The sequence below is a fragment of the Giraffa tippelskirchi genome, chromosome 5 (assembly GCF_054371585.1).
Source record: "Giraffa tippelskirchi isolate mGirTip1 chromosome 5, T2T-mGirTip1v1.2.pri, whole genome shotgun sequence".
NCBI lineage: Eukaryota > Metazoa > Chordata > Mammalia > Artiodactyla > Giraffidae > Giraffa > Giraffa tippelskirchi.
Window position 1 is genome coordinate 109131865 of NC_137279.1, and position 27622 is coordinate 109159486.

Consider the following 27622-nt stretch of genomic DNA (forward strand, 5'->3'; position numbering starts at 1 on the left):
CTTGTTTAATGAGAACCAGATCATTTAGTGCAAGATTTTACAACAGGCAAATGAATTTCACCTCTTGACCATGCATTCAAATTTGTTGGAATGGATACTAAAAGAATGAGAATCATTATCTCAGAAATGTTCAGCAGTGTTAATGGCAAATAATAGTTGATGGAAGCCCAATTTGAACAGACTAACTATTAGGGGGAAATTTACCAAAAATTCTTTTCAGCTAGCCTTCAAATATTCCTTTGACTTGAAAGATAGTTATTTTTTTTCTTTTAACTAAATATACTTTAGAAAAAAGTAACAAAAGAACTGCTGTATACTTCTCACATCATAGTATCAGAAAGATAAGAAATAAAATTAACATAACCTTTCAATGGAACTGTTGTTATAGATCTAAGGATCAAACTGAGTTATTTTTCTTAGGGTACAAGTTAGACTTTAAGAAATCATTCCAAAAATCTCTCTAAGCACAGTGACTCGAGCAACAGTCTACACACTAGTATAAGAACTAGCATTATAACAGGAATCAGTTACTCACTTTAGGGAAGTGGCATTCATTTATGCCGACAAATGATGAAAAACTAATTAGCAATCATAAAAATAGAAGATGCTCATGTTCACCATTTTTCCAAGTAATAATATTTTGCCTGCACTACCTTGGCAGATGGTGCAGACTCCTAGTTCCCAAGTTAATAGTAACCTCTCTGATGTAATTATTTGCCTGGGAGAAGATGACTGAGGTCAAAATTCTATCTACATCATCTGGAAAGAAAGCAATCCCAATGATCATAACAATGTAGCAATTAGATAAATGAAGAAAAGGGAAAGCAAAGTCAGAAGTTGATGTTATCCTAATTTCTCTGGCTAACATAGGCAGGTGTTTGATCCTCTATTCCAACACAGATTTATGTTTAAATTTAACTATAACAGCTGTGTCAGAAGCAACTTTCACCTCCAAAAAGAAAATTAAGTTTTCCTTGATTAATGCCTTAAAAAAGAGAACAGGTGTAATCATGTACTTGAACTTTGGATCACTATGATACAATGCTCTTAAAGTCCTTTCATTGCCTTCAGGATCATGCAGGTTTGGTATTGAAAATGACCTTACTAGTTCACCTTTAGTTTTCTATCCAATACTTCTCTTTCTAGAGGCCATAGTAGTACTGATTACATCTCCAGCTATTAATCATCTGAGCAGCTTCCCCTTGGCTCTCTGTACTTACTTCAAAGCCAACTTCTAGGGAGCCCAGAATCAGTGAAGTAAATGCCCACTGTCCCTACCTTCTCATTCCCCTGGTGGCAAAACCTGAAAGAGGGATTGCAGAAGCATAAGATACTTCATTCACTCCCAAAAGTTGTGCGGTGAAAGGGAAACATTTGGGAAAGCATAAACTGAGGTAACAAACTTACTCAACATAGTACGTCCCATATTGAGGGTCCTCTATTTTCTCCCAGCCATAAGGAAGTTCTGCAAATTAAAAAAAAAAAAAAAAGAATTGAGTGAAATGCCAGTTTCAAAACCAACAAGAAAAGAGTTTACCAAGTGAATTCCTGTCTTTTATTTCATTACACTGATATTTGGGAGATGGTAAGGTAAAAACTCACTTTCAAAGTACAAACACAGTTTGACTCGAGTGGCTTCTTCAATAACTAGTAAATGTCTCAGCGAGTAATTAGAAGCAGCGAACAAAAGACAACTTTAAACTCGTAGGTGTTTATTCGAATCATGAGTCATAAAAATGCTAGGTATTTAAAAAATCACCTGGTATAGTTATTTCATTTAAATAGCTTTATAGCACTGATGTGAGATACATCCTTCAAGTCAATAACAAGCAGCAGCTGCTCATTAATTTTTTCACTATGATGCAAAGGAATTGTCAATTATTTCTGTTATCACATTCTAACCCACTTCTCTCCACAGGAAAGTCCCGTCTTGGGTTTAAACCATTTCAAATGGATAATTTAGATTTGCTTAAAATCTAAGAAAATACCTACTTTCTCTTGAAATAACAAGATCTAAGTGTCTGAAGGAAAACTGCACAGTGCCTTGTGTAGAATCTCTATTTGCGTATGGTCACAAAGAAATATCTTACATAGAATTATTACGTATTATTGCAAGTACAGTGACCAATAAAATATAACCAGAAAAATTAAAGGTAGTTGAATTTCTGATAGCTAAAACAAAAAATATTCTGGTCTTTTCAAAATAAACTGACCCCGTCAAGAAAGAATCCTCTTTCCCTCCCACTCTGTCTGTTTTCCAAGGTAAGGCTGCTGAAGAATCTTTTTATTAGTCAGACATGGTTTAACTTGGCAGGAGTGTTCCTAGCAGGTGGTTTTTATTGTTATCGATTATACACAGGAGCTCAGCAAGAAGGAAGTTTTTAAAAAATCTACAGTCGTACACTATGATGACCACTCTTTGATTTTCAATTTCTTGTAGACTGTGTTTCTGCTATACTGAAACACAGACACATGTGCATACATTTACAAATGACACATGCCAGGCAGCAAACAGGCTTAGAAAATATCAAAGTACTTTTTAATTTCATATCATTAAGCTGCAGTACAATGTATCTACTTTGTAAGAAAAAATCCCATTGAACTCGATAAATAGTACAAACCGTTATGCTCTAATAAAAAGTATTATTCCACATTCAGGACAAAAGAAGAGAATAGATGACCAGCCTCTTGATGAAAAGCTCTGAATCACCTCCACCCCTTTTTCTCCAGCATAGTTCTCTGCCTTTGTATATAATATTAACTGGTAGTTTTGAAGTCTGGTGAGCTTTTGCGGTTTTCCTTTGAAAAAATCTGGTTGAGATGTCTGAGATGGAAAAGAATAGAATAGCTGAAAAGTAACTACTATGTGAAAACAGATCAAAACAACTGAGAAGAACTGGGATATACTTCAGTTCACTTTGATCCTCCACAGCTACAAGGCAAACAATCATCAATTAAGTACAATATTTTATGACTCATGTGAACAGAAAAAAGAACAAAGAGCATCACTCATCACCCAGTTCTACAAGGGTTAAGTTGTAACCCACTGCATCCTGAAAGCAATTCGGGTTGAAAAAATAAAACAAGATGAGGCACTCTGTGCTTTGGATAAACGGGTCTTAGATAATTAGATGCATTATTGCAGGAAGAATTTCAGTGACCCCAGCAACTTTTCTTCCCATACACAGAAAAGTACTAAGACCATTAACTTGAGATATCTATCTGTTCTTTGTGATTAGCAGTAATCTTTTACTAAAATGTATGCTTGACTACTGGAGAAGGCAATGGCACCCCACTCCAGTACTCTTGCCTGGAAAATCCCATGGATGGAGGAGCCTGGTAGGCTACAGTCCATGGGGTCGCTAAGAGTTGGACATGACTGAGCGACTTCACTTTCACTTTTCCCTTTCATGCACTGGAGAAGGAACTGGCAACCCACTCCAGTATTCTTGCCTGGAGAATCCCAGGGACGGCGGAGCCTGGTGGGCTGCCGTCTATGGGGTCGCACAGAGTCGGACACGACTGAAGCGACTTAGCAGCAGCAGCAGCAGCATGCTTGACTACATAGATATCCTAACCAAACAATTCATATACATCCTGGCTCCTCTCCTAGCTCTTGGAACAGATCCTCGGAGTTATGGAGTGCCTGTCTCCTGGGGCATGGTCCTTGGTTAGACCCTAAATAAAAAAGCTCACAACTCTCATTCATGTTGTGTGTTTTTCTTCAAGTCAACACCAAGCAACTGCTACATGAATAAAAGTATTTGTTGGATTGTATCTGTGAAAAATGCTCTATAATAGTATTACCAAAGCAATATCATGGAGAATTTCCTATGAGAGAGAGATAATTTTCTTTAATAGAAATTTTCTTGAAATAGCATGGGAACTCAATTGTGCTATGTAAGGATGAATTCTACAACTGTACCACACCTGGATTTATGCTCTGTGAGAATTTTGGAGAATTTAAGCAACTATAAATTCAAGGGATCAGTATTAAAAAGCAGAGACATTACCTTCCCAACAAAGGTCTGTCTAGTCAAAGCTACGTTTTTTCCAGTAGTCATGTATGGATGTGAGAGTTGGACTATCAAGAAAGCTGAGCGCTGAAGAACTGATGCTTCTGAATTGTGGTGCTGGAGAAGACTCTTGAGAGTCCCTTGGACTGCAAGGAGATCCAACCAGTCAATCCTAAAGGAAATCAGTCCTGAATATTCATTAGAAGGACTGATGCTGAAGTTGAAACTCCAACACTTTGGCCACCTGATGGAAAGAACTGACTCATTTGAAAAGACTCTGATGCTGGGAAAGATTGAAGGCGGGAGGAGAAGGGGGTGACAGAGGATGAGATGGTTGGATGGCATCACCGACTCAATGGACATGAGTTTGAGTAAGCTCCAAGAGTAGGTGATGGACAGGAAAGCCTGGTGTGCTGCAGTCCATGGGGTCACAGAGTCAGACATGACTGAGAGACTGAACTGAATTAAGCAACTATAGAGATAGTTGAAATATTGCATTTGCTCCCTGAAAAATTCACTAAGAAGGATGTATTAATGCCTAATAAGAATAAAAGATCAACATAAATATATTTCAGTGTTACTGTGGAAGTTGCATCAGCATTTTAGTTAGCACTTAAAGTAATTAGCAACTAACAGATAAAGTACAGTCCTTTCTTTAGGAGAGTAAACAAATTGGTAATTTATCTTCTGGATTACTGTTAGCAATCACTTTAAACCTTCACATGTGATAACATCAGACAGGTTTTTGTAGGGTAGATTCATGCAGTTAAAGAAGTGATTATTACTTGCACACTTAAACTAAAGGTGGTAATAAAACCAAGAGTAAAATACCTAGCAATTTTATACACTATCCAGTGAGCCAATTCATTTACTGAATTTCTCCCCCTTTTCTTTCCTTTTTTTCTCTTTCTTCCTTCTCTTCCTCCCCTCTCCTTCCTTATGCAAAAATAAAAATTAGAAACACAGTTCTTGACATCAAGGAGTTCATAGTCAAAAAGTGAAGACAGAAGAGAGAAACAATATAATGAAATAGCAAGTGTGAAGGTGTTAGATGCTCAGTTGTGTCCGACTCTGGAACCCCATGGACTATAGCCTGCCAGGCTTCTCCATCCATGGGATTTTCCAGGCAAGAATACTGGACTGGGTTTCCATTTCCTTCTCCAGGGGATCTTCCCAACCCAGGAATCGAACCTGGGTCTCCTTCATTGCAGGCAGACTCTTTACTGTCTGAGCTACCAGGGAAGCATAATAATGAAACAAACAAGCTTTTGAGGGAGAGCTGAGGAACACCACCAATTGCTTGGTAAAACAGTTATCAGAAAAGTATTCTAGAAGACAGTGACATTTGAGCAGTCTCAAAGAATGAGTTGGGGTTGGTGAGAGGGAGGCCGTTTCACTGATCAGAGAGCACCGAGGGATTAAAAATGGCTGGCATTTTCAGTAATTACAAATAATTTGATAGGACTAGAGTGAAGTATGTATGCTAGGGGGCTTGTCTTATAATAGGAACCAAAACACATTTCTGGAGTGCTGGGTTAAGGAATTTGGCCTTTATTTTGATGATGATGAAACTGATTAAACTGGACTGTGACATGATTAAATTATATTTGGAGAAGTTACAGGTAACAGTAATAAAGGATGAAATAGATGGAGTGGAGTGAAAATAAAGGCAGGCAAATAAGAAAATCATTAATAGCCTAGATAAGAAATTATGAAGGCTGGAGCTAAGGCACTGGTAGTGGGAATATAGAGAGAGAATGGATACTAGAGACAAGCAAGTTGAAGCAACAGAACTTAATGACTAGCATGAAGATTGTGGGTGGGGAGGAGGTCAAGATGATACCCAGGCTAATGGCTGTTTAAGCATAAACATGATACATTATAAAATATGCATTGGATACCTATGGAAACAGCTGTGAGAAAAGGAAAGAAGTGTTAATTTGGATTTAGAGGCACTTAGGAGACAGATATCTAGAGAAGGAAATGGCAACCCACTCCAGTATTCTTGCCTGGAGAATCCCACGGAGAGAGGAGCCTAGCAGGCTACAGTCCATGGGGTGGCAAAGAGTTGGACATGACTAAAGTGACTGGGACAGCACAGGAGACAGAGAATAAGAAAAAAAAAATGATGAACAGCACTGGACACTGAAGACATGGCATATTTTTTCAAGTCAGAATTGATAGAACTTGATACTTCTTAGCTGCAATGAAGAAGACAGAGTGAGGAAAAAGTTGAGGCTGATAACCAGTTTCAGGCTCACAGAACTGGGAGGATGTAAGGTCAGTTGGTGACAGCAGGAAGTGCAGGTATACAAAAGATTTAACTCAGTTTGGAAAGTGTTGCATTTGAGGGGCTATGCAACATCCTTGTAGAAATACCTAACAATTTCTTGGAAATATGAACCTGGTCCTGTCCTCCAAAGCGAAACAGAGGAAGATAAAAGATCCAGGAGACACTGCAATTAAAGCTATGGCAGTGGGCAAAATTACTGAGGTAAGCTGTGAATAGAAAAGATGGAGAATAGAAGCTCAGGAGCATTAACAATTTAAGGAGCAGAGTAAGAATAGGGGGAATGGAGTCAAAGAAGACAGACAAGGAGAGCATGGTCAACATGAACCAATGCTTTATAAAGCTGTCAGGACTGGAGATAAGGGCTAAAGAGAGTCCCCTAAATCTGGCGACCAGGCAGGTGGTTATGGGTAACATTAAGGAAAGCAGTTTCACTAGAAAGGTAGAGGGCAAAATTCAGTATACTATAGTATTAAAGAGTAAATTGTGGAGTCCTTAAGAAATAGCCTTCTCGTTTTGTTTTGGAAACTCAGTTGTAAAAAAAAAAAAAAAAGCAGTTTGAGAACTCTGGAGGAAAAGATAGGAAAGATCTAACCATATTTTCCTATTTTAAAAGCTAAAGCACCTCCCCCTGCCAAATTGACTCAAAAAACAAAACTTTTTCTGGCATATCAAGCCAATGATTAGGCCCATGAACTTATCACTCCTCTTCTCCAAATAGCATTTTTCTTATTTAAACATATAAATTATAATTGTTTTCTCATTGTGGAGCTCTATTCAACTGATAATTTTCTTTTACCATTCTCTAAACTCTATAAAGGTATCAACATGAACACATTTTAGTAAAAATGTCACTAGTAAAAAATTTAATCTTTCTTTCATCATAAGAGAAAAGGAATGAGTTGAAAGTAGAATGGATTCCTGATGTTGAATTTTTAAGATAACCATTTAATTAACACATTAATCATTTTGAGTGGAAGACAAACATGTACACTCATTAAACCATCAGATATGGTATAAAAACACAGGTATGAATAGCAGAAGACTGGGGAGAAAAGGGCAAGTTTTAGGAAATGTAAAGTTTTTCTAGATTATTAAATGTTCAGCAGAAGGCAAACAATATCTTAAACTATAAAAACTTACATTTAAAATACTGTTATTACTATCCCCTTTACTAGCATCTACTCTGTGCAAGGTACTATGGAGACTACAATGTAAGTTAGATATAGTCTATTCTGCAAATAGCCTATTGTGGGGCTATTTCTTCCCTATTCAAGGAGGAGACCAAGTATATGGCAAATGTGGTAATGACTGCCTGGGTATAAAACAAACAGGCTCCAGGTTCCAAATTTTGGGGTCCCCAAAGGGAAATACAGGTTACTATGTAGCTCAGTTGGTAAAGAATCTGACTGCAATGCAGGAGACCCAGGTTCAATTCCTGGGACAAGAAGATCCCCCAGAGAAGGAAATGACAACCCACTCCAGTATTCTTGCCTGGAGAATCCCATGGACAAAGGAGCTTGGCGGGCTACAGTCCATGGGATCACAATACAGTCCATGGGATCGCAAGAGTCAGACACAACTTAGCGACTAAACCACCACCACAAAGAAATACAGGTGATGTTGCAAAGGCATATCCCGTAATAGGGGTGGGGGAGTAATTCTTGGATTAAAACGCTTTGAACATCCCTGGAATACTGAGTGCAATTTTGGTTGCTTTATCTTAAGAATGATACAATTAAGATCACCATATAATGTATTCTCTACTTTTGAGAGTGAAAGGAGACACTATTATTAATTACACTGGGACAGTAGGAATAAGATGGATTAGTCCTGCACCAACCAAGACATACAGTCACCCATAATGCAAAGAGCTTTAGGGGAACACACTTTTGCAGAGAATCATTTTCAAATTCCTGAGCCCCTCTACTTTGTTCTCCAAGGAAGAAAGAATGTCTTATTTGACAGGTGAGTTTTAGAGAATAAATTCAACGTGTTTGCCTCAGGGCCTTTTGGGTCCTTTTGCGGTTTCAGATGCTAGCCTGCCTGCAGAGAGGGTGTAATCTGGTCTTTTGCCACATCTGCCTTGTAGGATGGAGAAGGCAATGGCACCCCACTCCAGTATTCTTGCCTGGAAAATCCCATGGACGGAGGAGCCTGGTAGGCTACAGTCCATGGGGTCGCTAAGAGTCAGACATGACTGAGCGACTTTACTTTCACTTTTCCCTTTCATGCACTGGAGAAGGAAATGGCAACCCACTCCAGTATTCTTGCCTGGAGAATCCCAGGGATGGCGGAGCCTGGTGGGCTGCCGTCTATGGGGTCGCACAGAGTCGGACACGACTGAAGTGACTTAGCAGCAGCAGCAGCAGCCTTGTAGGAGGAGCCAACCAACTGAACACAGAGGCTGGAGATTGAGTGCTTAAGTCTCCCTCTGGTAGGGGTAAAATATCAGTAAGCCCAATATAGGTGTGGCGCTAAAGCCACGCTCACTCATTGGATGGTATTATAATCTCATCTTTGTTTCCTATGTCTTATTTCTCTATTGACTCCTCACTAATGAAGGAAGATAGATTTTCTCTTTTCTTTTTCTGGCCATGAGCCATGTGGGATCCCACCTTGCCACACCAGGAATTGAACGCTTGCCCTCTGCATTGAAAGTGTGGAGTCTTAGCCATTGGACCACCAGGGAAGCCCCAAGGCAGAATTGTTATTTTTGCTTCCCCCAGAACCTAAAGGAGATTAAACATTATTTTCAAGAAGGATGCCGGAAGGATAGAGCGGCTTCTTTCCTTCTTTTCCTTCTCCTTTCCTTCCAAACATTTAAGTCTCAACTGAAGGGATATATAGGTAAGACAAAATTACTGCTCTCACAGAGTATAGGTATCTAGTAACAATGCAATGCCGTAGTGGCTACAGTAGAAACATGCTGTGCACAGAGGCAAGAACACCTAATTCTGACCTGGAAGAGAATAACAGAGGAGGCTACAAAAATTATACACTTGAGCTTAAAAGGATAAGCAGATATAAGCCAAGTGGACACAGGGAACAAGGTTGGTTCCTGGCATAAGAAACGGGTCTGTGGCAAAGATAAAAATATGCCATATTTATGGTATGAAACTACTTTGAGAAAGAAATAAAGAACACAGTTTAGTTACAAAAAATCTTCAATACTCTCCCAAGGAGTCTAGATGTTATTCTGTTGACAGTAGGGAGCCATTAACTAAAATGGCCATTAACCTGAGCAAGGGAGAGGTATGAAGGCAGTTATATTTTAGAAAGATTAATGGATAATGTAGCTAAACTTTTTTGATCACGTAGTCATATCAATAAAAGAATCTGACCATGTACTTCCAAGAGATTTACATATTCATAGACATAGATATACTAATCTACTAACATATACATAATAAAGCATATACAAAATAGACATTTAAAAAGGAGATAAAGACTAAATAAACAATTATCCCAATTTCACCTCAACGTGGATGAAAAGAGCTCTTATGAGGTGTATGAGAAGTGTCAGCTCCACCATTTTCTCACTGTTACCTTGGGCTTGCATATCTGTATTACCTTTAATCAGCAGTGTCTTTGTAGAAATCCTTTTAAGCCACATTTTAATTTTGGGTAAATTAAAAACCATGTAACATGGTCTATAAATCCACTTAACTGTGCACAAGTAAACTGAAAAACTTGACAGGGCTCCTGACAAAAGCAAAGGAGTCGCCTTCATTCTTCCTTTAAGACACTCTGAGGAGAGTACGTGATAATCTGACAAACAGAATGAAGTAGAATACCATTGCCAATCTGTATGTAAAACAGTAGAGAAGTTTAATTTATTTTTTCCCAATAAAAACAGGATACTGACATTTTCTTCCCGTACCCAAATAGCTAGAATGCCATCATTTATTTTACAGACCACTGGCATAAAAGATACATTGGAGAACTGTAGGAAAAAAAAAGACCACAATAATCCAAATGTGTGGTAGTTAGAGGAAGGGAGAGGATGATATTAAAAAAAAAAAAGCATGAATACACAGAGAATAGGGAGCGTAGGGAGCTATATGAAAAAGCAAACATAGCAAAATGATCATTATAATACATGTATTCACTGAAAAACTTAGTTTTTCTATATGTCGGAAAATTTTCATAATAATATATTGCCAAAACATAGAAAAAGAAAGAACAGCAGGGATTGGAAACTATATAGGGGACAGAGCAAGAGGAAAGCAGCAGCAAATATGACTCAAAGGATTTTGCCCAGATGATTATAAGGATGGTACCTAAGAGAGAAAGCAAAATGTGGGGACTGTGGGAGAAAGATGCTAAATTCAGTTTTAAATATGTTTATCTGAAGTGCCAGTAGGGCAATCAAAAAGAAAGTCTCAAAAGTAGTAGGAAATACAGAAACAGGATTCAGAACAGAGGACAACACTAGAGATTTAGACAAGATGACTAGCTACAGTAAGTTGATAGTTGAGGCTATGAAAATAAATTCATTCTACAAGGGGAAACAGGAAAAGGCAGAGAACTGAACTGAAACAATCAGTTGGTAGGAAAATGAATGAAAGGGTGAAAGGGTTAGTCGCTCAGTCATGTCTGACTCTTTGCGACCCAAAGGATTGTAGCCAGCAGGTTCTTCTGTCCATGGAATTCTCCAGGCAAGAATACTGGAGTGGGTTGCCATTCCCTTCTCCAGGGGATCTTTCTGACCCAGGAATCAAACCTGGGTCTCCTGCCTTGCAGGCAGATTCTTTATCATCTAAGCCACCAGGGAAGCCCTAGAAAAAGAAAAGGAATGGAGCCTGGCAAAAGAGACATCCTGAAAAGACTAATACCACATTCATAATCTTTAAAAAGTCCAATTCTATAATATTACATATTCTAGATTACCTTCACAATGGCTGATTTCACCTTAAGAAACTTACTGTGAAAAGCCTTAGGGAAGGAAGTATGTTATAAAAAGTTATTTTAAAAATTATTTGAGGTATAATTTGTATTCACCACAATGCACAGACCTTAAGTGCTCATGCAATGATTAAAATATCAATTAACATGCTTGTTCAAGTACAAAGAATGAGCTTTGGCAACTGCAGGTGCCTATATAACCATCACCCCAAACAAGATGGAAAGGATGTCCATCATTTCAGAGAATTTATTTCAATTCACCATTCTCCCCTCCTTCCCTATCATTTCCTGACTTCTATCTGCATAGATTAGTTTTCATGTTCTTGGACTTCAAATAATGAATAATTGAGTACCCATTCTTTTGTATCTGGCTTCTTTCATTCAACATGTTTCTGAGCTTCATCCATGTTGTTGAATGTTATCGACAGCTTTTTCTTTGTATTGATGAGTAGTGTTTCATTGCATGAATAAACCACAAACTATTTATTCGTTATCCTGTTGAATATTTGGGATGTTTTGAGGTTGGAACTATTATGAATAAGGCTGTCATGATCATTCAGGTGAAGTCTTCTGGGGAATATTATGTTTTCATTTTTCTTGATATAACACCTCATAGGAGACTGCCAAAATTTTTCCAGTGTTTACATAATTTTACATCCCCACCAACATGTATAAATCCATATGCTCTACAATCTCACCAAAGTTTGGTATTGTCAGTGTATTTGACTTTAGCCCTTCTAGGGGGTGTGAATAAATCATAGAGACAATTAATGATAAGCACATTTTTAATGCTTTTTTTTTTTTAAAAGTTGAGGTATAGTTGATATACATACCTTTTCATGTTCTTATTGGCTGTTCTCTGTGTTTTGTAAAATATCTGTTCAAATTCTTTGGCCATTTTAAAAAGCACTTTATTGAGGCATAATTTACACATCATATAAAACTCCTCTGTTTTTCCCTTGTGCTATTTACAATTAATCTCTGTCCCCTTCCTTAGCCCTGGACAACCACCAATCTGCTTCAGCTCTATAGATTTGCCTGTTATATACATTTCATATGAATGAAACCATGCAATAGCTAATCTTTTGTGTCTAGTTTCTTTCACTTGGCATAACTTTTTTTGAGGTTCATTCATGTCATAGTATACATAGTATTAAGTTTCTTTTTCTTGCTGAATAATATTCCATTCATTGTTTGATAGACAACTGAGTTGTTTCTACTTTTTAGCTATTATGAATAGTGCGACTATGAAAATTTACATTCAAGTGCTTGTGTGGACATACATTTTCATTCCTTTTGGATAGATATCTAGGATTGGAAATGTTAGGTGATACAGCAAATTTATATTTAACTTTTCAAGAAGCTGCCAAACTGTTCTTCAAAGCAGTTGTACTATTTTACATTCTGCCCAGCAATATGCAATGGTTATTGCTTTTCTCCATCTTTGCTAATCTTAAAGTCATGAAGATACCCTCCTGTATTTCCTTCTAAAAGCTTTAGGCTTCTAGATATTGTAACCAGATCACTGAACCATCTGAAATTAATTTTTGTATATGGAGTAAAGGTATAGTTGAAGTTCATTTCTCCTTCTGAATAGCCAGTAGTTTCAGTACCATTTGTTAGAGATTTTCCTCCCCTCGTTGAAGTGACTTGGCACTTAGGCTGCAAATTAAGTGATCACATATGTGTGCATCTATTTCTGGATTCTCTTACCCTGTTCCACTGATCCATTTGTCTATCCTATGGATAGATAACACTCTTGATTACTGTAGCTTTATAGTAAGCCTTCAAATCTGGTAGCCTAAGTCCTTTATCTTTGTCCTTTTTCAAGACTGTTTGGCTAACTAAAGCCTTTGTACACTATTTCCATATATATATACATACATATATATATATATATATATAAAAGTAAGTTAATTTTCAAAATTTATTTTTGGCTGAGCTGGGTCGTTGCTGCTGCACAGGCTTTTCTCTAGTTGCGGACAGTGGGCTACTCTCTAGTTGCAATGTGCAGGCTTCTCATTGTGGCGGCTTCTCTTGAAGGGCACAGTCTCTAGGATGTGAGGGCTTCAGTAGTTGCAGCTCCTGGTCTCTAGAGCACAGGCTCAATAGTTGTGATACATGGGCTTAGCTGCTCTGTGGCATGTGGGATCTTCCAGGATTAGGGATTGAACCTGTGTCTCCTGCATTGGCAGGCAGGTTCTTTACCACTAAGCCACCAGAGAAGCCTTTTCATATATATTTTAGAATCAGTTTGTCAGTTTCTTAAAAACAGACTTTTAGAATTTTGATTGGGATTGTATAGAACCTAGATATCAATTTAAGGAGAATGAACATCATTATTAATAATATGTGTCATCCTATCTATATTGTATATCAATAAACACAGTATATCACATCAATTATTTTAGGTCTTCATTGATTCATTTCAGTGATGTTTTATAGTTTTTACTGTAGAGGACTTGCACATCCTTCAGTAGATTTACTCCAAGGTATCCTTTTTTTATATAATTACAAATAAATTTTAAACATTTCATTTTTCTAATTACTTATTCCTAGAAAAAGTCTCTATGCTGAAAAAATATGTATAAATTCTGCTTAAATTTTTTTTCATAGATTGAAATTTAATCTTTAGGAGGACTATCTGAATCTCATCCTAATCCACCCATTTCTTTTTTAAACTAAGGTAAATAATTTCTGAGAGTCATACAAAAGGAATGCAAATTTTATTCATAAATGAATAAACTTTATATTCAAGAAGGCATAGCAAACATTTTGGTTGGGGTAAATTCTATACTCATTTGTAAGACTATACCATTAAACAGAACCTATAATATATAAGATATAAGCATGATTATATATAAGATATATGTTATATCTTATATATGATATTATATATCATATATATTATATCTTATATAGCTTATATATATAAGATATATACATTATTATTATAAAGATTCTCAGAGAAATAATTTTTCTTGTGTGTGGGGTGGAGGGAATATTAGAAACTCTCACTGAGTTTCTATTGCTGTTCTAAATGGCTAAAGATTATAGATACTGGCATATCTATCTTAGTGATACTTAATTAAATAGATTTTTGAGGGAGTAGCAGGCATTATGAGGTTACTCTGTGGTTTAGAATGTATACCTAACTTACTAAAATTTTTATTTAGAATTTTTAAAGTTTGTTTTAAAAACAAATGTCTAAAAAATGGCAAATTTATTTTTAATCAAGATTTTCTTTAAAGGATTTAATTGTATATTTCTCAAAAATCAAAGACTCATAAAATTAGATGCAATAACAAAATGACCAGAATCAGGTGAGAATGATTGCTATCTACCCACTGCTTATGGGCATAAGCACATTGTGGTTTGTTTAGAGTTTTGGAAAATTCATTATCTAAGCAGGAAGAGCAAGAAGGGATAAAGAGAATAATATGGTATAAAAGTTTCTAAATCTCTACCTCCATCTTCACAGTCTTCAGGGGCTTTGGCTTTCTTACAAAGACGAGGATCCAACCAGGTGGTTGTCTTGGTATTGTGGCTGTAGAACAAAGATTTCAATTAGAAACAGTAAAGTAAAGAGGGAGAAAAGTATTTCAAAAGCAAAGATAAAAAGTGAATAAAAGGTATATGATGTTTGAACATTTATCTCCTCTAGGCTTCATTTGTATACCTCTGATTCAATAGTCCTGTTGTTCTCAGACTATTACTTCAAAATAGTCATAAAGGAAAGGTGATGCTAGAGGCACTAATTGAGAATGAAGGCTCTAAAGAAGGGATAATATGCTAAGTGCATAATAACAGATGTTTATCTAAGCAGTCAAAAATGTTTGAAAGGGTGGGCACAGGGCCCCATACTGTGCCAAAAAGCTGCCCTTGAAAGCCCTGCTTTTTTGCTGGCTGAATTCCTTCCTCTTTCCAAAAAACACTATATTTCTTAGGTGCCTGTAATGTATGGGCATTGTGTTGGGGATTGGGAATAAAGAGATGAACAATCAGATAGAGCCTCTTCCTTCACCGGGACTCTCTAAAAATAAAAGAGTGAAATAATGTAAAAAGTTTTAAAGTATCTGTTTCTGCAACATGCAAGTAAAATCATGGGTATAGTAAAACTCAACTCTACAAAACTAAGTTTTCAACAGTGAAAATGAAAGTCGCTCAGTCATGTACAACTCTTTGTGACCCCATGGACTATACAGTCCATGGAATTCTCCAGGACAGAACACTGGAGTGGGTAGCCTTTCCCTTCTCCAGGGTATCTTCCCAACCCAGGGATCAAATCCAGGTCTCCCACATTGCAGGCAGATTCTTTACCGGCTAAGCCACCAGGAAAGCCCAAGAATACAGGAGTGGGTAGCCTGTCCCTTCTCCAGCGGATCATCCCGACCCAGGAATTGAACCGGGATCTCTTGTATTGCAGGTGGATTCTTTACCAACTGAGCTATCAGGGAAGCCCTCTCAACAGTCTGGACCATATATTTAACAGGAGAAAAAAAAAAAAGAACAAAAAGATCCTCCTCGTCCCTTTTGAAGTAGGGCACAGATGCTTTCAAAGAGCGACGTCTGTTTCATTTCAATATAGGCCATAATCAGTTAGCTTCAGACCCAGGTCACCATGCAGTAAATACTAATGCTAAAATAAAGCTATAACACTGCTGAGTAGACAGAGTCATAGTTTAAGTATCTGAAATATGAGGATATTAAAGAAAGGAAAATCCTGGAAGAAAATATATAGGAAGGCAATAAAATACAAATTAAAGCTATCATCAAAGCAGAGTAAGAACAATGTGATCAAAGGAGAGATTAACACACTAATCTCTATGTTGACCACTCTTAGGAAATGAAGCCAGTGGTTTCAAGGAATTAATCACACCTCCCTATACTTTCTCTAACTCCTGAGCTACTTACAGAGCTAGCGATGCAGTCACTTCCTACACATTGTCAGGTCAGATACTAGTTGGTAGACTGTGGAATACTTTTTTTGTATGCTGAATAATAGATAATCTAAGTAAGAGAAATCAGGATTGTCTGTGTTACCCATTCTGTCAAAAAGATAATTTCCCCAAACCAAAACCAGTAAAATCAGTTTAAGCAAAATGAAAATGATCAGGACTCTAAAGCTGCCTATGAGCATGTAGATTGTTAGGGAAAAAAAAAATCATGGACATATCTAGCTAAACCAAATTCAAAATTGCTACTTGAGAAAAGCTTAACTTTGGTTCCAAAGACCCACACTTGTACTGCTAAATCAGTAGATGGAGGTGATCTGCTAGGATTTTGCTCATTATTCCCCAAAGTAAAGAAACACTCATGGGGTCTATTATACTCAAAACAAAATAGCTAAAGACTATAGACCTATATTAATAGTCTCTTTTTGCAAATTCATCATTTAACAGCAGCAGTAACACAGACCAATCACATTAGCTACAGCAAACAAGAGAGCTTTCTAGCAGCACACAATATTCAAATATATTATAGATATTAACCCTTTATCAGATATATGGTATGCAAATATTTTCTATCTCATAGGCGGCTTTTTCACTCTGTTGATTGCTTCCCTTTGCTGCACAGAAGTTTTAAAGTTTGAAATAGTTCCATGTGTCTATTTTTGCTTTTGTTGCCTGGGCTCTGGTATCATGTCCAAGAAGGCCTTGCCAGATTCAATGTCATGAAGCTTTTCCCCTATGTCTTCTATTGCTTCAGATCTTACATTGAGGCCTTTAATACATTTTAATGATTACTGATAAAAACACTTCTTTTATAAATTCTCCCCTCTGCCCCCAGAAAGTACTAACTTACCTCTGTTTGCAGGATGAAGTACTGTCAAATTCAATATCTCATAATGCGCTTCTAAAGACATCTTAGCCTCTTTTAATGACTCTACACTGTACTTGGGGGTTTAGTTCTAAAGTTAATATGAAAGTCAAAAATCTAAATTACCCTTTAAAAAAAAAAACCTTAAATTGTCCACTGTGAAGAGCATATCTGATTTTGTCCATTTTTGTATAATCCTTGTCATTAATGCCTATATAAATGCGTAATGTAATCAATAAAGTACCATATATGGTAAAAAAAAAAAGAACATTGTACATAAAATATACATCTTTTAAACAATACAATCTTACTTGGTATAGTATGATGCTCACTGTATGGGAAAGCTGTGGAATTTGGAACATATTGAGTCAACTGGTTTAAGTCTCCTACCCCTAATTCCTTTCTGAGTACATACATATTTTCTGAGTATAATTCAGCCCCAGTATTTTAATTGTTATTTAACTGTTATAGTCTATTACCTTACTACATTCATATTCTACCTCTGGGCAAAGAACTTTAAAGAGAATTATATCTGCATGGCAACATAAAAATACTTCATATTGTATATTGGCATAATTATTTGTATAATATTTGTTCTCAGGTACAAACAATATAAAATCTCAGATTGATCAAATACATATGGTATCTTATAAACCAAAAAATGTATTTATACTTATATTAATAATGCTTTTTCAGAGAATAGTTTTATTTTTTGTGAATTTATATTGTACCAATTGCTCTGAGGATCAGTGATATTTTCCTCCTATATTATTTAACTATATCACCTGAATACATCAAACTCAAGGTCTAGGTCTGGAAATATTTAGCTAAGATAATAAACACAGCCTCCTTCCAAACGATGATAATTTGTGAAATGCTCATTAAGGTGGACAATCCATCCAAAAGGTTTCAAAAAAAAGACAAAGCAAAATACCCTTTATTCCTTGCATTTTTCATTATTAGTGATAAATCTGTTTTTAATTTTCCTGTCTTCATAAAACTAGACATCAAACACATTATTCCTTTATTCTTATCAAATAAAAATGAAATATCATCCAGGGAAATAGATTAAGAATCAACTGTAACTTGTATGAAAAATATTTTTAAAGAAAGAAAAAAGAAATGGAAGTCTTGTAAAATTAGGTTACCAAAATTTAAAGGCAAGTCACACAGTGACAGCACATTAGAAAAGATACAAACGTTTGCTTACTCAATGAAGTAGATCATCCCTGTATCAGTGTAGGCCATTTCCCAGTTTTTGGGCAGTGGTTCCAGATTTTCATCTCGCATCATATAATTTCTAAAGTCCATGGAACTGTTTGTTTGGTTGTAACTTGGGACGGTCTTTATCCAATCAGACGGCTCAGAATGCCTCTCTCTATTTTCTGCTATTCAAACAGAAGAGTGTGAAAAGGAGATAGAAGTTACACTCTCTTCAAACAGTCCCATTTCTAACAAAATGCCCAAATATATACTGCAAATTTCCTTGTCTGCTATGTCCATATTCTGCTATAACTGTTGAAAAAACAAATATACTGATTTTTTTTTTCATTTGCAAGTGACATTAACTCTGTTCAGCACCTCTGAAGCTAGTCTGGGAAAGAAGCAAAAAACAAAACTAGAATCAATTCTGTATATATGAAATATATAAATATTATGTCAATATAATACATAAATAAATGTATCAATAAATGTTATACTAACAAAAAGAAAAAAATAACAAAACTATATATAAAAAAAAATAAACATTACACTAACAATAATAGCCATAGCAGCACCTTTACAGTTCATGTGTCAGGCTCTATTTTAACTGCTTTATATATATTAACTCATAATCCTCATAGTAAACCTGTGAATATATATTATCACTACTGCCATTTCAAGATGAAGAAACTAAGGCCCAGTAAAGTTAAGTTAATTTAGGTTACACAGCTAATAAACAGCAAAGCCAGGATTTGAATTTAAATGGCCCACAGCCTTAACTGCTGTATGTATCAAGCTGCCTTGTGCACATTTAAAATAATAGGTGCTTGTGCACAGGCCTTTAAAATAATACTAGTTAGACTTCCTGTTGTTGAATTTAATTGTCTCTTGGTGATGTTAAAATCCTTTGAGAGTCCCAAAGTTCACAATGTAGGTAAGAATACTAAAATTTGGTTACTTTCCAGGGAGTTCACAATTTATGTACTTAAAACTTGTTTCTAGAACTTAAAAGATAATATAACTGTAATAATTCCACACTGCAGACAATGCCTCAGAATCAGAGATCCTTAGAAGAGGCCCTAGATATCATTATGTGCCATCCTTATAGTACTTCCACTCCAATCATCCTTTATTCAACCAAGTTCTATAAAGCCTTAATCTTACTACTTACTACCTTTCCCTGTTTCTCAGCCCCATCCTTGCCCTACTTACCCAACTTAAATTCAATGATCTACCATTATAATTGCTCCTTTGTAAAAAAAACTCCTGAGGCCTTTTGCCCTACCTTACTTTTATCATATTGCTTGATTTAACTATAATTCTATTTAAATCTTACTCTCCACCTACTTTTCACCAGTATATGTAGCTGAATGCAGGTGATACTAACTAGTTCACTTTTAACTCATGATCACTAACTTCAAGAGGGCGTTTAATGATGTATGACAACCATAGGACATTTCTTTAGTCCATTTACTCTGACTCTCCCAGATAACTTTCATATCTTCCTTCTTAAATCTTCTGCCTTATCCCGAATTTCATTTGGTGACCCTGTTTCCTATCTCACTGAGAAAATACAAGAGGAAGAGAACTTCTACAAATTCCCACCATCATATATATCTACATAGTAACTGTGCCCATTTTACTCTAACTTCTGTTGCTATGCAAGAACTCTGTTTCTAGCAGATATCCTCATCCCCTCTTGCCTACAGCAGTTCATTCTCCCTCTCTCATACATCATCAATCTTTCTTATCTAGTAGACCATATTCATCCACATAAAAACAAGGTATTTCTCCATTCTATGAAAGGAAATTAAACAATCCTTTCCCTGCTTCCCAGCAACCCCATTCCATTTCTCTCCTTTTTATACCAAAACTCCTTGAAAGAGTTTATACTTGCTACCTCCACTTCCACTCTTCCATTTGCCTCTGGAACTCACTCCAACAAGGCTTTTCATCTCTCAATAAAACTGCTCTTATCAAGGTCACTCGCTTTTCTCTACATAGCTACACCCAATGATCAATTCTCAGTGCCCATCTAGCTTGAGCTATCGGTAGCATCTGACATGAGAGATCACTCTTTCTTGGAAAATTCTCTTCCCCTGGCATCCAGGACATGACACTCTCCTGGTGTTCCTTCCGTCTCACTGGCTCTTCTCGGTCTCCCCAATATCTGTATGTTAGAGCGCTTTCCCAGGGTCCAGTCCTTGAACCTTTTCTCTTTCTACACTTACTTTCTTGGTGATCTCAGTGTCACTGTTATACAAGCTATATGCTGATGGTGTCCAAATATGTATTTTCAGACCAGAACACTGACTTTTAAATCCAATTTTAAACTAGACATTTCCATTTGGAAGTCTAAAATGAACGTCTCAAATTTAAATATCCCAACCACAGTTCCCTTTTCCAATGCAAACTGACTCCTCTTAAAAACTCTCATCTCAAAACATGCAACTCCATTCTTTCAAATACTCAAGTTAAAACCCTTGGAGGGGCCTTCGGAGGTAGGAGACAGTGGGCCTCCGGGCTAGACACCTGGTGCTGGTCAAGAGGAGTAAAACCACTCCTGAGGTCAAGGAAGCCTTCTTGGGGGTCAAAAAGGGAGGGGGCCCCACCCCATAATAAATGTAGCCATGCACCCACAGGCTTCTGTGGTGGGATCCATATTAGCAAAAATGCATCTTGGGAAGGGTCCATGGACCAGATGGGTGTGAAGAAATAACAAGACAATTGGCCAAATAGAAACAAAGACCCGGAAGGACTGCCCTATAAGAGTGATGTAAATCACCTCTTTATGGTGCTCCTCCTCAGCCAGGACGCCCACATTCCTCTCAGGAGGTGTGTCTCTGCCTAGTTTCTGATTTACTGGGCTCCTCACTCAGGATACTGATACCCTTTCTCTCTGGATGTGTATTTCTGCCTTATTTCTGTGTTAAATGAACTGTTTTTCTGTGTGCTCTACATGCATTGTGCTATGTCTCTAATAATAAACTCTGTGCCTGTTTTTACAGTTTTTGCCTCCTTGACACATTCTTGCTTTCCAAGAGGGGCAAGAGCCAAGGGCCTCTTCTTTGCTTCTAGCCTCTAGCCCCTGGTGGTCTGGTGGTGTGAATTCCAAGTTTTCATCCAGGTTACCCAGGTTTAATTCCTGGGCAGGGAACTAAGATCTCTCTTCAGGGCACAAACTGCTCTCCCTCCAAGATTACTTTGACTGCTCTCTCAGACCTGATAGCCAGTCTGTTGGCAAATATTACTGACTCAATCCACTTCTTATCTCTCATGCTTTCATTGAGTATAGTGAAAGTCACTCAGTTGTGTCTGACTCTTTGAGAACGCATGGACTGTATAGTCCATGGAATTCTCCCGGCCAGAATACTGGAGTGGGTAGCTGTTTCCTTCTCCAGGGGATCTTTCCAACCCAGGAATCGAACCCAGGTCTCCTGCATTGCAGGCAGATTCTTTTACCAGCTGAGCTACCAGAGAAGCCCTGAGTGTAAGGTGAGTATAAGTCGTCATTTTTCACTTAAGTTACTGCAATATCCTCCTAACTAACACCCTTGTATGTGCCCCATGCCTTCCTACTCCCTTTTCTCCACACAGCAGCCAGAATGAGGCTGTTAAGTTAAAACTTGTTTTATCATGGTCCTCTTCTACTTAATACCATGATGGTTTCTCATCTCAGAATAAAAAGCAAAATTCTTCCAGTGACCTGTAAGATCCTATATAATACCCATTTCCACCACTCCCACCCCCATCATTATTTAACTGACCTCATTGTTACTATTATAGTCTATTCCCTTTCAGCACTCTGCCCCAACCACATATAATGTATTGTCTACATTGTATCCCACCATGTTGATTTCCTTGCTCTTGTCTGAATAATCCAGGGATGCTCCTACCTCAGGGCATTTGTAGAGTGTAATTCCCTCTGGCTGGAATGTTCTTCCTTGGGATATTTTGAGCTCACTCTCACACTTCTTTCAACATTCCCTTCTTGGTGATGTCTTCTCTGATACTCTATCTAAAATTGCAACTTTGGACACTGCTACTTTTTAACCTTCCCCTCCTCGGCTTTTTCTCTTTAGTACTGTCTAATTTATTATATGTTATTCTTTTATGTTGGATAATTCTGTCTCTCCCACCAGAAGGTAAGGTTCTTGAAGGCAGGGGATTTTGTCTGTTTTGTTCACTGCTTTATTTACAGCTTTTAGAACAATGCCTGGCACTTAGTAGTCTACCAGGTGCTGAACAAATATTTGTTGAATGAATAATTTGAATAAAACATATGATTTATTCTCTATGTAGAGAAAGTGACAGAAATTAAAAGGTACCCAATGTATAAATCAATCTGGAAGGGAATTACATTCTTGGGATATATATACTAGAGACAAGTGGAAACAACTATATGAGCAATAATACTTTTCTGAATACAATTTCAAAAGACTGCATAAAGAAGTTCACTTAATAGCCAATGATTTGAAAATGTTCATATAACACCAACATTTTGAAAAAATTTTAGCATTATTATATAACATATGTCATCCTATTGGGGTATATTAGCATTCTGTGTTAATTCTCAACAAGATATAAAATAATATACATACTTGTATATACAAATAAACCTCCATCTAGCCTCTCCTGCTTCCATCCCCAACAATTTTCTAGTCTTTCAAGACAGGAATTCTAGTCCCCCAAAGCAATACAGAAAGCAACTTTAAATAAGTTAACAACTATGGTTAGTACTTACTCAGAAAAGACCAAGGGCTTTCAGCTATGTCTTGTATTTACTTTTCCTTAAAATAGTCTGAATAGTTTCTGTTACAAAGAAATATATGTGGAAGAGTCCTGTGGTATCTACACACGAGATAGAATACAAACTTCCTCCCACACCCTCTTGGATACATTTCCTTTCAATATTAATATCAAAGAGGCTGCAACATCTGGTTTAACAACTGTCTTACATGACAAGCATAAACTACAGAGTTCACAGATAGGTGTACCTCTAAGGGAACTGCAGGGCTCACTGAGAGGCTCTGCATTAGGAAGTTAAAAAAAAAAAAAAAAAAGAGGCATTTTCTTTTCCTTCAAATTAAGAACATATAACTCCCATTTGGGGACAGAGTCATGGTTTCTAATTCCATGTCTTAAACATTGAAAAATGTCAACAGATGTAAATTTGTGGGGGAGCAAAGTTGACATCAACATCATAAGACTCTAGGATATGATGATTTTCCCTTAACGACCCCTAAAGACTTAAATGTAAATTCACCTAAACCTTTTTAGACCTGTTTTCAGCAAAATATATTGCGGTAATTCATTGAGCATATATGTGACATAACAATGTAAGATGTTATGACCATAAAACAGAACTCACCCTCTGGAGGGCGACACAAGCAATGAATGTAATACAGGGATAGATAATAGCAAATTTTAATAACTGATAAAGGAAAAAATCAGAATGCTTTGGGAAAATGATATGGTAATAGATTCTGCAAATTTGGAGTTATAATCAAATGCTTTCATTTATTGGTGATTGTGAAACTCACTTAGTTGTGTCCGACTCTTTGCTGTAGCCTGCTAGGCTCCTCTGTCCATGGAAATCTCCAGGCAAGAATACTGGAGTGGGTTGCCATTTCCTTCTCCAGGGGATCTTCCCGACCAAAAGATTGAACCCGGGTTTCCGGCACTGCAAGTGGACTCTTTACCATCTGAGCCACCAATATATTTTTTTTAGCTTCTACTATATGCCAAGCATGGTTTATGGCTTAAGGAGTACAACAATGAACAAAAGAAGCAAAACTTCAACCCTTATGAAGCTTATATTCTAGAGTTTTGAATGAAATTATTACAATAAATAGCACTGAAATCAGTTCTGCTGTGATTAATGAGAAGTATAAAAATCTTCTAAGGAATCACTATGTTACTTAGAGATACTCAAAAGCAGAAGATTCTCTATCATTAAATTTATATTGGTTTGGCATTTAATGAAAAATATAACAGTCATATTTGGAAATTTTCTTTGAGTGAGTTAGAATTTAAACTCAAAATATTGCTAACAAACCTTTCAGATAACTCTTATCAGCATATTTCTAAATCTTTGTTTTCATTGAAGGCTATATCTTAAAACATCTATATTTTGCTCAAATTCTGTAAAGTAGGACTTAGGTCAACAAGATTCCCATATTCAAGCATCAGAAATGAATCTCAAACCTTTTAAGCAGCAGGGTAATGGCATATATTAGTACTAATAATAGTTTGTGACTGATTTACCAAAACTGCCACTTGGGGCAACTCACTTCAGCTTACAAAATGGTCAACAGAGATATACGATTTCACACAAAACTTTAAAAAAAACTTAGAATCCCATCACTTGCTGTTCATATGCTTTGGGAAAAATTTTACTACTTCCAATTCAGTGTCATATTAAAGTCAACCAGAAGTAACAGCCAGAAGTTGTTCATCTATTCACAAACCTGCATTTCCACTGCCGTTAACAGCTTCCTTGTCTTCGTCTTCTTCCTCTTCAGGAAGAGAGCTGTCCATTCTTTCCATCTTGCTGACAGATGTAGTCCGTTTTCTCTGGGACTCTGTGTCAAATTCATTATCAAAGAGGACCTGATCAACTGGATCTGGCTGGAAAGGGCTGGGTTCTGCTGGAGGTTTGGGAGTTCCATAGAAGTTTCCTGAAGACAAAATAACAGCAGCTGAAAGTACTGAATGTTGAATTGAGAGTTAGAACAATATGGCTTACTGTGTTTCTGCCCTGTTATCTGATACTGAAGTTTCTGAACACCTACCATTGGCCAAAAGGAGGTGAAAGCACTTTTTTCTTGGGAGAGGAGGAGATAGATCAGAAAGAACTAATTTCTCAAGTGCTCTTCACCATATATTATCCAACCTTACACTTTAAGACTATTTGTACTAAGGCCAGGAAGTTGACTTTACATATGTAGGTTATTTATTCCTACAGGGCTTGCTCTGCATGGGTTTTATATTAGGGCCTAATTTGTGAATTTAAATGGATCAATGCTCTCGTGTAAGACTAATTGGCATAAAAAGTGGGAGTAAAGGAGGAGAAAACTAACTCAAATAATTTTGTTCTGATATGTAACATAATGAGTTATTTCAGTAAAATAAGGAAATATGCAGGCAAAGGATAAAGCTAAGCACCTACCAGTCTGTTCTGAAATGTAGGCTGCTTATGTAAATGTAATTTTAAAAATTTTTTCTGAGCGTTTTAATTATATTGTTTTATCTGACAACTTATTGAACAAATAGAAACTTTATTAGCATAACTCAATATTTGCTTACTCTCAGGAAAGCAAGAAATACTTTAATATGTTGTCTTGAAAATCAGTAATTTTTGCAGTAACAATGAACATTCCAGAATAGAATGAGAACAACTGAATATCTTTTCAGTTTGCCATGTAGTCCCCAATAGGCAGCCACATACGATGGAAATCGTTCAGTGAGTCTAGCTACGTTAACAGTTTGTGGCTCCTGCTAGCTCTGACCTTATATCAACCACTCTGCTGATGTCACAGAAAGATAAACAAGGACAGGGAATAAAATATTCATGCTCTTCTTTTATTTAAAAAAAAATCTCCAAATTCCTTGGCTCCTAAGGAGATGCTTATTCATATAAGGTAAATTAACAGGGTATAAAATGGATTATTTTTCTGAGATGAAACAAAAGCATAATAAGTTATTCACCATATCACAGAGGCAAAGTGAAAGTCGCTCAGTCATGTCTGACTCTTTGTGACTCCATGGACTATACAGTCCATGGAATTCTCCAGGCCAAAATACTGGAGTGGGTAGCCTTTCCCTTCTCCAGGGATCTTCCCAACCCAGGGATGGAACCCAGGTCTCCCACATTGCAGGCAGATTCTTTACCAGCTGAGCCACAAGGGAAGCCTAAGAATACTAGAGTGGATAGCCTATCACTTCTCCAGCAGATATTCCCAACCCAGGAATCAAACCGGGGTCTCCTGCATTGCAGGCAGATTCTTTACCAACGGAGCTACCAGGGAACCATGGAGGCAAATCTACAAAGAAAGTTTACCTTGTCGGGCATGCTTTGAGGGGGAAAGTATTAAGATAACTTTTTTGGAAATTTGACTTTGTGTGTGAATTGTCATTAAAATGCTCAAGACAAAAAAATGAAATCAAACTAGTACTTTTCAACCACATCTTCCCTCTCTCCACTTAACTACTCCCTGGCTTCCAAATCCAGGTTTGAAATCGAGTTAATCCTATCATGCAAATGTACGCAAAGAGTAATAGTAGAACAGACTAAGGATCTCTGTAAACTTTTGGCCCATAAGTAAAGCAAGGAACAATGAAAAGGCCAGTTCACACTTCTCTGGGACAGAAGGTACAGAAATGCTTCAAACAGAGGTTTGGTTGGGGAATAGGATGCCCTAGGATCTCATTTTTCCCTTCACTATGTCCAATAGTCACGCTACCAAGGAATCTGGATGTACCATGAGAAAGTTGAAAGTCCATTTTTTCCCCCCACTTTTCTAAGGATGTTAGTTTTACAGGAAATACTAAAAACACATATTTACTGCGTATTGTTAGTAACTCTTATCTAATTTTAGGTTTAACTTTTTTCTAGAATGAAAACTATGAAAAAATTCAGGATATGATTGTTATATCCATAATCACTGACAAGAATTTAGAAGTTGATAATAAATTCTGGCAGTTGCCTTATTTTAAAAAAGTATTGGCTTAGATAAAAAAGAAAGCTAACATTGCTTATAAGTAAATTAGATCTATTTTTCTTGAGTTGATGGTAAATACCAAGATTTCAGATACTGAAAGGAATAGAATTACAAAGTTTGTGAACCCCAACGATAGTTATTCACAAAAAAGCTTTTCATCTTTTTGAAGCTATTTAAAGCTTTCTCTTTTTTCTCTTTTTCATTTTCTGAAGTGTTTGCATTTTGACGATAGACCAACCATTAAATATTTTAAACACATAAAAAATCATGGACAGCAATGTTAGACTAGTCAGAAATTTATTTACACATACCCAAATACTAACTTGGTGCCAGATTCCTTTCAGGTCTTCCCTTTTCCCCTCCTTAATGACATACATATTTAGTCATAAATATAATTCAAGTCCTAATTTCCTGTCTGTCCTCCCCATTCTCTCCCTGACTTATCCAGTGTTGGTATATGTCATTTTCTGGCATGTTGTATACATCTAGGACATATGTATATGCATATATAACATATAAATGTGCTTAGTTGCTCAGTCGTGTCCAACTCTTTATGATACCATGGACTATAGCCTGCCAGGTTCCTCTGTCAATGGGATTCTCCAGGCAAGAATACTGGAGTGAGTTGCCATGCCCTCCTCCAGGGGATCTTCCCAAAACAG

The 27622-nt window shown here is 36.8% G+C and overlaps 1 protein-coding gene across 7 annotated transcripts in view; it reads right to left on the reverse strand.

Annotated features, from left to right (window-relative positions):
* The window catches only part of MAGI3 (membrane associated guanylate kinase, WW and PDZ domain containing 3), a 435962-nt gene that overhangs the window by 57539 nt on the left and 350801 nt on the right, over positions 1–27622 (reverse strand). For 5 of the 7 annotated variants that reach the window (XM_081493374.1, XM_081493371.1, XM_081493369.1 and 2 more), the window contains 4 exons: positions 24708–24917; positions 18245–18422; positions 14682–14761; positions 1408–1465 (listed from right to left, as the gene is read on the reverse strand). In XM_081493374.1, coding sequence (XP_081349500.1) covers positions 1408–1465; positions 14682–14761; positions 18245–18422; positions 24708–24786 — 395 coding nt within the window. In that variant the 5' untranslated portion in view covers positions 24787–24917. The remainder of the gene's footprint in view (positions 1–1407; positions 1466–14681; positions 14762–18244; positions 18423–24707; positions 24918–27622) is intronic. The other 2 variants (XM_081493372.1, XM_081493370.1) reach the window with 1 other exon arrangement.